The sequence below is a fragment of the Solanum tuberosum genome, unplaced genomic scaffold (assembly GCF_000226075.1).
Source record: "Solanum tuberosum cultivar DM 1-3 516 R44 unplaced genomic scaffold, SolTub_3.0 scf00087, whole genome shotgun sequence".
Lineage (NCBI taxonomy): Eukaryota > Viridiplantae > Streptophyta > Magnoliopsida > Solanales > Solanaceae > Solanum > Solanum tuberosum.
The window spans coordinates 53,078-66,570 of NW_006239017.1; the positions used below are offsets into that span (position 1 = coordinate 53,078).

At 34.5% G+C, this 13,493-nt stretch overlaps 1 protein-coding gene across 3 annotated transcripts; it reads right to left on the reverse strand.

Moving 5' to 3' along the window:
• Positions 1-575: 575 nt before the first annotated feature.
• LOC102589875 (protein argonaute 4) lies at positions 576-9,574 on the reverse strand. Of its 3 annotated transcripts, none has more exons than XM_006347207.2 (23): positions 9,445-9,574; positions 6,144-6,380; positions 5,840-6,045; positions 5,521-5,757; positions 5,285-5,421; positions 5,106-5,203; positions 4,931-5,028; positions 4,625-4,793; positions 4,424-4,540; positions 4,239-4,346; positions 4,091-4,153; positions 3,795-3,908; positions 3,552-3,717; positions 3,353-3,465; positions 3,103-3,240; positions 2,893-3,023; positions 2,278-2,343; positions 1,845-1,908; positions 1,645-1,756; positions 1,495-1,568; positions 1,313-1,407; positions 1,180-1,211; positions 576-1,099 (listed from the first exon to the last, which is right to left on the reverse strand). In XM_006347207.2, exons 2-23 carry the CDS (start codon positions 6,369-6,371, stop codon positions 924-926), a joined length of 2,742 nt encoding a protein of 913 aa, XP_006347269.1. In that variant the 5' UTR covers positions 6,372-6,380; positions 9,445-9,574; the 3' UTR covers positions 576-923. The 3 variants fall into 3 exon arrangements, with proteins under 3 accessions (XP_006347269.1, XP_006347268.1, XP_015164242.1); XM_006347206.2 differs by having other exon boundaries at positions 6,144-6,383; positions 9,445-9,573; XM_015308756.1 differs by lacking the exon at positions 9,445-9,574 and adding an exon at positions 6,948-6,969 and having other exon boundaries at positions 6,144-6,383.
• Between the last annotated feature and the right edge of the window lie 3,919 nt (positions 9,575-13,493).

Genomic DNA, 13,493 nt, shown 5'->3' on the forward strand with positions numbered 1-13,493 from the left:
AATATAGTAGATTATATTTTATATTAATTTTTTTAATAGATGTGAAATGAGGTAAAATAGATTTATTTTGATTGAAAAAGTATAGGTATTGCTGATTCCAAAAAAGATAAGATTGGACTATTCAGACTATAAAATCTAATTTAAAGATATTCTCACTACTATTTAGGAAAATTTTACGGACTGTTATCCAACTTTTATTTGTTTATTACCTTTAAAAAAAAATTGAAATAATAAAAAAGACGCTTAAATTTTGCATAAAATTTATTTTAAAAATACTATTTTTTTGTATCATACTACAAACATTATCCAACACAGTTTTAACAAGAGATACTTCCCATGTCCCCCAACATTCTGGTTATGACAACAGGGGTGGGGTTAAGGGTATATTCAGTATACAAGAAAATACTTTTTGGTTTTTTTATGTTTAATTGGTCAAATTATTCGAAAAAATATTTTTTCGTTCCTTAAAAACGAAAAAAATAACTTCCCTAATAGAAGCAGGAAAAAAAGTCACATCCCACATTGACTGCTTAAACTCGGGTATGGCCCAAAAGAAATGAATTTTTGAAAAAGCATACAACAAATGACAGCATATGATTTTTAGAATCCTACAAAGATTCCAGCGTTGCCATTTACATATAAAAAAGCATAATTGTTGCATTGTCACAACCACCAGGTTAGTCCCTATGCATTTAACAGATACATAGCAAAATTGTTCCAAGGAACAGAAGCGCGAAAACGATGCATGGGAGACCTGAATAGGGCAACAGACCTAATATTGTACCGAATAAAACTAAATAGTTTTGGGAGGTCACTCAGACAAGGTTCAGACTCCAAGTGTTGTTAAACTAGAGCTATTTACAGAAACCATTCGTCTACAGCATACATTAACCGCGTACAGTAAAACAGGAGGCGCACAGGCCTCAACAGAAGAACATGGAGCTAGCAACATTCTCTTGAAGACGGGGCAACTGAGGAACAGTAACTGGACCAGCATTTGTCAGACCACCATGGCTTGACGATGTCTCTGATGCATCCTCGAATTTCATCCATTGTCCCACTTGTGTGGCAGCCAAATGGGCATAACTTATCGGAGCCACTGCATAGAACCGAAAAGAAAGTGAGGGCACAAGCAAAAGGAAAATATAACATAACTTATCCAAATATGCTTATATTTACCAATGGATATAGCAGTTGTGCTTCTTTGGTACCTGCAAGAAGTGTATAACAATTAGAATTACCGCAACTGCTATGATTTAAAAGTTTAAAATTCGGGCCAGCTACGAAGAATTCAATTTATGCAAATACTCACACATAGGACAGATTATGAACAAGTTCTTGAAGTTCATCAGGGGAGAAACCAACTTCATCCAACAACACATGGTAATGTGTAGGTCGAGTCGTACCCTACAACAATATCCAAGTAAACATCATATGATATAAACATTACACCAAACTTTAACGAAATGGCACAAAACAGAACAAATAACTCACAATCATTCCCGCGTGGGCACACAGATAGAAGTCATTGTTCCTTGGATGACAAACTTTGTTATCTATAATTGTCCCTGCAAAAAATCTGTGTAAACAAATTGATCCAGTGCTTTCATTACAACTAAAATTTGCTGCAACTTCTATTATTACCTGGTGGAACATTATCAGGAGATCCAGACTGGAAAAACTTTGTATGATGATTTTTCTGAGCAACAATGATAACAAACTTGGGCGACCACTTTTCATCTAGAAACTTGCAGGCCTACATGGATAGAACAGATGAGTTAGCACGAGAATCTCTCATATTTTCCAAATTATATATTAAGACGGCATTTATCAGAGTGCAGAACCTCAATGAGCTGGTCCAGTTCTATGTTTAGAACTTGATTAAATTGAGATTCACTGACACCATCCCTGACATTTCCAAAAGGGGCCATTAGCAAAGCCGTCAAAGAAGTGTACAAAGTTCACTGCTATGTGACAATGTTAGGCAGGTGGAACACACAGTAATAATAACAAACAATAGAACAAGAGAAATGTCAACAGCTACTCCTCATTCCCAAGAGTTGGGCCACCAGCTTCAGGAATCCTCTTAAACAATTGACTGGATAAAAATGGCGGAAATAGAGGTAGAACCATAAAAACTCACCAATATCATGTTCAATACAAATTTCTGAAGATTTAGACATTCATCATAAGCGTAGTGTCAATAATAGAGCAATAGCACTTAGAATGTATATAATTTGCTGAAAGCAAAATGATGAACAGACTGGGTTAGATCACCTGAATACTATAATGTGCTCAGGCTTCCTTTTCCCGGAACTCACATAAAAATCTAGCAAAAGTTCCCTGCATTTTGAAATTTCATTATTATCAGAAAGTTAATTCTGGGAAACCAAAAGGATACCACCAACAGAATTGCAAAAGAAACCCGCAAACCATTAAGCAATTAGTTTTACACCATAAGAAAAAGCAGAAAACCATTGGAAAGTGAAACCAAACTTTAAAATGCATAACATACTGACAATACAACTGGGTATTCCAGAAACTGACTAGACAGAACATCACGGAACCAGTGGTATTTGATTGAGGAGCTCATTTGGCATGAAGAAACACAATCCAAACTAACAAAGTATTATGCTATTCTCTTTTTCCATAAGGCATCACAATTCTGGTGAAGCAACTCCCTCGAGAGTCGAAATACAAAATGTAAACTATCAAAACAAAAACAAATTATCTCTAGTGCAGCTAAACCGACTCAAAGATCAAAATGGATATGTTAGAGAGCATAGCATACTCTTTCATATAAGTTTAAGTTCTGACCGGCCAAAGTTAATTCACCCTGGCCCAAAAGAAAACAGTCCAAGAGAAAGTTAAAACCTACAAAACCAAACTCACCTCATAATCCCATCATCCTCAGTGTCTGAAATTTTTTTAAATATGTTATCAATCATCTCTACTTTAGGAGATTGAGTGCGCACGGAAGCTCTATAACGAGATATTGACGGCCACTGCCTTGAACTCACAACCTGACAAAGCAATAGTATAAAATGAAATTCTTTAAACAATTGAGTATAAAAGGTAATCAACATCAATGAAAGAACCTACTGCAGCAATTGATGGTACATCAGACTGGCCGGGAGAGCCATGTGATACGTCCATTCCAAGAATCATGGTGGGGACCTTAGATACCATGGGGATGGAAGGAGAAACTTCCGCAGCTAACATAGAATTTAAACCACCGAGCTGCCAACAGATATTGCAGATATTGTGATGTTTAAGACTGATCCAGGAAATGACGGAAGAAAGGAAGGTGCCAGGATGATAGCACTGAACCAGATGCACAGAGAACTCTCACCTTAGCATTGATCTTAAGGAGAAGGTTTGTGAGATACTGATCATTAACTCTTCCAGGAGCCAAGCATTGGGTTACTATACCATGATCAGCCAGATTTTTCCGCTTCCATGGTCCTTCAAGTTTCATCAGTCAATTATTTTAGTAATTAGTACTTATGAGATACGCTTAGTGGTCAACAGAACAAGCAAATCGGACTAACCATATATGTCACAATTTTTCCTCTCAGGAAGAAGACAGAGAAGAAACTTCGGGGCACCAGGAAGTTTTGACTGGATCTCTTCAAACATTTTGTCAACTCTGACAACAGGTGGAGCCCTTCTAAGCTGTGGAGACTCTTCAAACACTTCAAATGGAGCTTCCACACTCTGTAACGTTAAAACAGGAATAATGAAAATCATCCTTTCTACTCAGTTTTAAAGTATTAGAAGTTGATAAAACATACAATTCCTTTAGTCTCTCCAAGTCTTGTCAAATCTCTGACTAGGCCACGGAGGTCACAGCGTGCAGAAAAGTTCACAACAGCCCAACGCTCTACCTTTGCTGGATCAAAGAATCTCTGCCAGAATAGATAAAAAAAAAAAAAATTCAAAGTACATCTTAACAACCACTACACTGCAATACCAAGCTAGCATGTAGTCAGCATACAATTTCAAAGCCAATATCATCTTAAATGAGATTATGAAATGAATACCATCGATCCTGTGGAAAAATCATATGTGAAGAAGAGTTCAACTATACCTTATTATTAAAGTTCCACCTGCCATTTCGGGTGAAAAGGTCATCTCCATTTCCTGCCTTCAACTGCCACATAACAAATATATTATCTCAAACTCACTACATGAAGACTCAAAAATATAGCTAAAAGAAGTTATAATAGATAGCATACCTTAGGAGCAGGCAGCACACGCCCTTCAACCTGTGTGAAGTTGCTACTGATTGAGACGCCACAAGAACGAAGCAGAGGCTCAGCATCATAATTGTTGATTTTGAGAGCCTTCCACAATCCAGTAGGAAATTAGTTAAGCATAACTAGAGCAAGCAAAAGATCATGTTAGGGTAGAAGAGACCTACATTACTCAAAATTTCCATTCTCTCCTGAGGCTTTTGCCTAGACTTCTCCACCAAGGAAGCCCTCTGAAAGGTGGACAAGGCTTTTGTGTACCTTTGCAATGAGACCAAAGTGCAGAGCTGCAACATTCAACAACAGAATTCAAAATTGCATGAACAAAAGACAGTACATAAAAGCTGTAAATTTTAACTCAGTACTTTTACCTCAATGGGGAAATAGGTGGGACGTTTAGGCTTTCCAACATTGAGGCACGGCAAATCAGCAGAATATCGCAAGTCTATGTTACGATGATTAACAAAGTAATCATAAACTGTCACTTCTGAAGTCTGCACTTCACCATCCTCATCTTTGCTCCTCTGCTTTAGAGTAAACCTAAAAGTGTCAAGAGAAAAAAAATGAGTTTTGCGCCATTACATTATAGCAAATCAATGTCGACCATCCTGCACAAGTGCATCTTAGTTGAGCCAAGGTTAAAATAACAAGAAATAACTAGATCACTGCTAACATACGTCTGCTCACGACAAGGTTTTTCGCTCAATCCAGTTATTTTGAATTCTTGGTTAGCGGGAGCAGTCTTCACTCTCAGGTTCTTCAATACGCGCTTTGCCTGATCAAGTGTAGAGAATCCATTGCTTAGAACATGATTATACAAAAAGATAAATAATCAAATATATAACAGCACACCTTCGCCCAATCAAGTGAAAAGGGATCTTTTGCATTTTGGTTCGCTATCAGAAAGTCAACCACAGGCCCAGGCTGGATTATCATTGTGGTAGACACGTCTGTGATCAAGAAAACCACAAGATATGGTTCTCATTTTATTATTTGAAATAAGTATGAAACATGAAAGACAGAATATTTACCAATGTTCAAAGACAATCCCGACTGGGTGGTTCGAAAACTCGAATGGAACCCTCGGCAGCCAAGAACACCACCTCCAACATCAGCAAAGTTCTTTGGGTCATTATGGAAAAAGGATTGCCGAACAAGTAAACAACCCCTAATATACGAATAGTCATTATATACCAATCAAGAGAGGCACAAAATACTTGTGTAGTAATCATCTCATAAAGAGAAATTAAATAAATATACAACTTACTGTTTTGCAGCATGCTGCCTTAAAATTATATCCAAAACTCGCAAGGCTTCTTGAGAGTTCTCAGACTCTTGACCTCGCAAAGCATTTGCAATCGCCTGCATTGGAATCTTGGCAGCGAAGCTAATCTCCACCTTATAAGTTTTAGATTGGTACGGCCGCCTTAATCTTTTCCTATCAGTTTCATTAGGAGGGCTTCCATGTCTGCCAGGGCTGGAGTTGCCATTGGTCCCGTTGTTCCTGTGTATAAGGTGGTGAAAAGGGTTAATAACCAAAATAAGAACTAGGGAACACATTAAACTAAGCCACTCTGAGAACCAACCGATTAGATGTTATGTCATCTAGTACAACCGTGAACTCTAATTTATTTCTAGGTAGTGAACCAATGGTGAACAAACTCTTCTCCCCATCATATGCAAAATCCTTCCCGGCCAATTCTGTATCATATGTTTCATGCACTCTATCCAGAACTTTTCTGCCAATTCCTTTTCCCTCGACAGGTCGACCATCCTCATAAAATAGGGCAACCTGTTATCAGACATTGTTAACAATGGCATGGAGTTATATGATTGTATTGAGAAAAGAAAAGATAGGAGCATATCAAGGAGAGGTATGTGAAAACATACACTGTAATGAAAGAAGTGTCCATCAACATTAGACACGTTCACTTTAAAGTGATTGGTAAGGATCGGGATCTTTTGTCCCTTGCTTCCAAGGCCACGTCTCGCCATGGGAACACGTAAAACCTTTTTCTTCACCGGCTCTGGTTCAGCTTGTGCTGGAGAGAAATCAAGTGGAACAGGGGGAGGAGGGGGCAGAGCCTCTGTGGATCCACCATTCTCTTCTTCAGCCATTACCACAATCTTCTATAACAAAAATCACAAGTTTCAAAAGATCTTCAGCAAAACTTGAAAAAAGTATGCAAAGAGCTTTTCTAGGCAAAAAGCTGCACTTAGGAAGCAGTCAATAAAAGAAACTAAATGCAGACAACTACTAATCACTTCCAGTCTTAGATCTAGTTTTACATAAGTAATAACACATGAGATGACAATTCAAAAGGTAATAATGCATAATGAAACACAAGTGAATTAACACTAAAAACATCTAGGAATGAAAGGATTCAAAATGCAGTAGCCAACAATGAGGTCATAACTAAGGACGTAACTCATTTCACAAATGAATGCATGCAAATTGGTGAGTGCTAAGCCATTTAGATTGGCCAGAATTTTTCACTAGAAGCCAAAAAAAGAGGGGTAACAAAGCCCAGAACTTCTTCCACTGGAAGCATATAAAAAAAAAGGTGGGTGGGGTGGGGGAACAAACCCTAGATAGCATTTCAAGCACAGACAACCAAAATACCCACATGCTGTACATCAAGAAAACACCAAAATTAATACAGAATGACAAGTGACAAGTATTTTTCACTTTACCTTTATCAAAAAACAAATGACTAGTATTCTTCAGCTTACTGGTTTGGGAAAAAACATGTCAAAGAAAACAGCCTTCAACACCACAAAGCCCAGAACTTTAACTAGAAGCACAAAGAGGGGTAAAAAACAAACCCCAGATAGCATTTCAAGCACAGATCACAAACACCCACATGCTATACTTCAAGAAAACACTGAACTTAGTTCAAAAGAAGTCTTCTTGAGTTTCCTGGGTTTGAAAAAGAAGATAACATAAAAGGCCTCAAACCACAAAGATCAGAACTTTTCACTATAATCACAAAAAAGAGGGGTAAAAAACAAACCCCAGATAGCATTTCAACCACATCCAAGGACTAAACAAATGAAAAAATACGCACATGCTACGCATCAAGAAAATGCCAAACTTAGCTCAAAAGAAGTCTTCTTGAGTTTCCTGGGTTTGAAAAAGAAGATAACATAAAAGGCCTCAAACCACAAAGATCAGAACTTTTCACTATAATCACAAAAAAGAGGGGTAAAAAACAAACCCCAGATAGCATTTCAACCACATCCAAGGACTAAACAAATGAAAAAATACGCACATGCTACGCATCAAGAAAATGCCAAACTTAGCTCAAAAAAAGTCTTGTCCAGCTTAGTGGGTTTGAAAAATATGTCAAGTTAAAACTTAAGAAGCCCTCAACACCACAAAGCCAAGAACTTTTCACTATAAGCACAAAAAAGAGGGGTAAAAACTAAACACCAGATAGCATTTCCACATTAAAAGAACTACACAGATAACAAAATACCCACATGCTAAACTTCAAGAAAACACCAAACTTAGCTCAAAAGAAGTCTTCTTCAGCTTACTAGGTTTGAAAAATACATCAGGTTAAAGGCCTTCAAACACCACAAAGACCAGAACTTTCCACTATAACCACAAAAAGGAGAGGTAAAAAACAAACCCCAGGTAACATTTCAACCACATTGCACTGTTAAACAAAATACCCACATGATTAACTTCAAGAAAACACCAAACTTAGCTCCACACAAGTCTTCTTCAGACTACTAGGTTTGAAAAATACCTCAAGTTAAAAAGCCTCCAAACACCACAAAGACCAAACCTTTTCACTATAACCACAAAAAAAAAGAGGTAAAAAACAAACCCCAGATAGCATTTCAACCACATTATAGTGTTAAACAAAATACCACATGCTATACTTCAAGAAAACACCAAATTTAACACAAAATAAGTCTTTTTCAGTTTACTTAGTTTGAAAAATACCTCAAGTTAAAAAGCCTCCAAACACCACAAAGACCAAACCTTTCCACTATAACCACAAAAAAGAGAGGTAAAAACAAACCCCGTATAGCATTTCAACCACATTACAGTGTTAAAAAAAATACCACATGCTATACTTCAAGAAAACACCAAATTTAACACAAAATAAGTCTTTTTCAGTTTACTTAGTTTGAAAAATACCTCAAGTTAAAAAGCCTCCAAACACCACAAAGACCAAACCTTTCCACTATAACCACAAAAAAGAGAGGTAAAAACAAACCCCGTATAGCATTTCAACCACATTACAGTGTTAAAAAAAATACCACATGCTATACTTCAAGAAAACACCAAATTTAACACAAAATAAGTCTTTTTCAGTTTACTTAGTTTGAAAAATACCTCAAGTTAAAAAGCCTCCAAACACCACAAAGACCAAACCTTTCCACTATAACCACAAAAAAGAGAGGTAAAAACAAACCCCGTATAGCATTTCAACCACATTACAGTGTTAAAAAAAATACCACATGCTATACTTCAAGAAAACACCAAATTTAACACAAAATAAGTCTTTTTCAGTTTACTTAGTTTGAAAAATACCTCAAGTTAAAAAGCCTCCAAACACCACAAAGACCAAACCTTTCCACTATAACCACAAAAAAGAGAGGTAAAAACAAACCCCGGAAAAACCTCCAAACATCACAAAGACCAGAACTTTTCACTATAACCACAAAAAAGAGAGGTAAAAAACAAACCCCAGGGAGCATTGCAACCACATCACAGTGTTAACAAAATACCACATGCTATACTTCAAGAAAACACCAAATTTAACTCAAAATAAGTCTTCTTCAGCTTTCTGGGTTTGAAAAATAAGTCAACTTAAAAAGCCTCCAAACACCACAAAGACCAGAACTTTTCACTATAACCACAAAAAAGAGAGGTAAAAAACAAACCCCAGATAGCATTTCAACCACATAACACTGTTAAACAAAATATCCACATGCCATACTTCAAAAAAGCACCAAATTTAACACAAAATCTTCTTCAGCTTACTTAGTTTGAAAAATAAGTCAACTTAAAAAGCCTCCAAACACCACAAAGACCAGAACTTTTTACTATAACCACAAAAAAGAGAGGTAAAAAACAAACCCCAGATAGCATTTCAACCACATTACAGTGTTAAACAAAAAACCCACATGATATATTTCAAGAAAACATCAAAGTTAGTCAAAACTACCATACCTAAAGCTCAAAAATGGCGGATGAAGAAACAGAGTCAAGAGGTGAAACCCTAATGTACGACAAAAGAGAAAGAAAGAGTGAGGTTGTAGTTGAACTAGGGAGTGACAGCAGCTAGTGCACCTAAAAACATAAACAACTGTAACTAAACACTCTCTTTGACCTCCACGTGTCCCTTCGTTATAATCTATGTACTCTTCAAACTGTTTTTCTTTTTCTTTTTTCTTTTGTGGATAAGAGGAAAATCCAATAACAAGGGCATAATTGTCTTCTTAGTGCTTGTTTAGCGGTCACTTTCTGATTTATATATCCACTTTTTCTTCTTCTTTTTTAATTTATATATCCACTTGTTCACTTAATTTTATTGTTTTTTAAAAAAAAATATTTTAATTATATTTTTTAGAAGTGGAAAATTTATTAGAAACAGCTTTTATAGTCCCATAGTAAAAATAGATGTATATCTTATTCTCTTTAAATTTTATTTATAAATTACATTAAATATTTTATCATTATAATGGACATAAAATGTCAAAAATGAAACGTGAGTTTAATGTTGTGCTACTGTTCCAATATGCTATGGTACAATTTGGGGTCGTTTGACCATAAGTTTTTTTTATTTTTTAAAGTTGAACTCTAAAAAAATATATGTTTTATCATAAATTTTGAAATTCAAATTTAAAATTTTTAAAAATTAACAACTGTTTGGTAATACAGTAGACCCCACTTCTTGTTCACATAAAGACAATAAATATATTCTAGTTCTATTCCACCTTTTTGTTTAGGCTGCTTGTATTTATTTGCCAAATTTAGACAATCTTTTTACTAGCGTACTAATAAATAATAATAATCAGAAAAAACACATGAAAAATGGAGGACATAAATAGTGAGTAGATTGTCATGAAGTGAAACATTATCTCACAATTCTGTAGGTCGTTCGGTTGGTGGGATAAAGATAATAATTTCAGAATATTTCATGAGATTATTATATTATGTGTTATATAGTCTCAGAATTATGTTGTCCTACAATTAAGTTACCTCATATATAAGGTGATATAAGGTGGAACAAAATAATCTCATGAAATATTTCAATCTATTACATCCCACCAATCAAACCAATCCTATTGTTACTTATGCAAAATATATTGTTAGAATCAAATGACCCTTATAGAACCAAATGACCCTTATAGAACCAAAATAACCCTTGTAGAATGACCCAATCTATCATATTCCACTCGGTCTCTCGAGCCCATGTTGAATTCCCGACTTAATTTAGATCACACACAGGCCTCAACAAAAGAACATGGAGCTAGCAACATTCTTTTTAAGACGGGGCAACTGAGGAACAGTAACTGGACTAGCATTTCTCAGACCACCCAGGCTTGATGATGTCTCTGATGTGTCCTCGAATTTCATCCATTGTCCAACCTGTGCAGCGGCCAAATGGGCATAACCTATCGGAGCCACTGCACAGAACGGAAAAGAAAGTGAGGGCACAAACAAGGCATGTAATCAAGCAAAAGGGAAATATAACATTATATGCATTTGTCATTTGTGTGTGTGGTTATGGTGGGGAGAGCAGCAACAACTAGCACAAGTCCATTCTAGAAAGCATGTTTTCACATAGGATGACGATTATATTGCATTTTCCAAATATGCTTATATTTCAATAGTGGACATTAGCAAAACCATCAAAGAAGTGTACAAAGTTCAATGCTGTGTGAAGAGTTAGGCAGATGGAACACACAGTAATAATGACAAACAATAGATATGTCAATCAGCTACTTCTCATTCCCAAGAGTTGGGTCGGCTACATGAATCCTCTTAAAAACAAGAGATTAGCTGGACAAAAATGACGGAAAATGAGGTAGAACCATAAAAACTCACCAATGTTGTGCTCAATACAAATTTCTGAAGCATTTAGACATTCATCATAGGCGTAGTATCAATAATAGAGCAATAATGTACATTATTTACTGAAAGCAGAATGGTGACCAGGCTGGGTTAGATCACCTGAATACTATAATTTGCTGAGGCTTCCTTTGCCTGGAACTCGCGCTGTCATAAATAATAATTGCATTGAAATTACAAAAAATTCTTTACTAATATCCATACATTAAAAATAATGTAAAATAAGTTCTTAAAAAAATATTAGCAATATTCCAACATGAATTTGATTATTTTTCATTATCACATAACTCAAGAACCTCTAATAAATGAATTATTCAGGAAATAATAAATCATTGGTTCTTTAATCAACATTAAAAGGAAAATAAAGAAGAAAATAAGAATATATATATACAAAGGCATTTCGTAAGAAAAAGAACACATTTAAGTTGCATAGAATATACAATTGTGATACATGTCTCAGGGAAAAAATCAAAAATTTGTTAACAGATTCAAAAAAGAAATTACACTTGAACATGAAAGCAATTATAATTTGAACTACATAATGAACTTCTTCAATTGATAAGTGAGAAACTTCATATCTATGTTAAAATAGATAATATGTAATCTTATATATAGTACTTTTAAGTTATAAAATTTTATATAGAATACCAAAACATGAATTCTTGGAACTGAGTACAATAATTATTTTTTGCACAATGAATATACCTATTATATGTGTATATGTTCAATATAACTGGAGACAATTACTTTGCAGAAACATAAACAACAGAGTTTAAAATATGTACTCAAAAACAACAATTAACATATCATAAGAATAAATTAATGACTGTAAAAAAAATAAAAAATAGGATATGTAAAAATAGAATGAAATAGAAAGGAAAAATTGAGTCCACTGAATGCACAGTGTCCCCTTAAGAAAATTATTCCCCTCTAATACTTGGGGTTTAAAGAATTAGATCCTCTTAGGGTGGAATGATTTTATTCACCAACGTATTGATATAAAAACAATGGTGTCAGTAAGTCACTCAACAAGAGCAAAGTACATGAATATTTAATTGTGCAGAAGAAGAAGAAGTTCAGATTTTTTGTTGTTTTAAAATGATAGGAAATCTCTCTATTTATAGACAACAAAGGATAGTGTGAACAAATGTTCATTGTTGGAAAAGTCACCTTTCATAAAAGTCCAACTTTTTATAAAAGTCACAACTTTTCATTAAAGAAAAAGACTAGTTTTGAGAATAAATAAATTAAAAGGAATCATGATATGTGATGACGCAACGAAGGCGAGCCTAATGTTCTCTTTTACATATATATATATATATATATATATACGATGATGATAGGTACGTAAATATAGGAGAGATTTTTTAAGCAGTGACCTTTAATTTTTTTTAATAACAAAAACAGATTAAAAAAATAGGAGAATGGTAAAAAAAAAATGTGGTTGTTGGTTATAGAGTTAACATCACTTTGGTTGTGCCCAACTTTATACTCCCTCTGTCTCATTTTATATGTCACATTTTTACTTTGCATTTACATTAAGAAATGATGTAACTTTACCCTTCCACCCTTATTTAATGTTTTCTTAAGTCAGTTTTATTAATAAATGACAAGATTAATTAACTATTCTATCAAGGGTATAATAGGCAAAATATGATAATTTATGCATAAATTTTATAAAATGACAAAGATTGTGGTCCAGCTATTTATAGAAAGAAATGACATATAAAATGAGACGGAGGGAGTATGTATTTTGATGAATGATTAACATATTCATTTATGAAGTAAGTTATAACTTCATCACGCATCTTTGTGCTCTCTTTGTGCCATATAACTTGGTTACTATACTAAAAATAGTTGTTTTATATTACTTTTTTTGTTCAATAAAAGTTGTCTATTATTAATTTGACACATCTCTTTAAGAAATAATTAATAATAGGGGTAATATTATTATTTTAACCTTTGACTTTATTAAATTTAATGCTTTGAAAAATGTGTTAGATGATAAATATTAAGTAGTATTTACTAGCAAGGGTAAAATAGACAAAAAATATAAATTATCTCTTTATTTTTTAAATCGAACAAGTATTGTTGAACGGAGGGAGTATTGATTATCTTACTAAATCAAGAAAAACATTAATTGA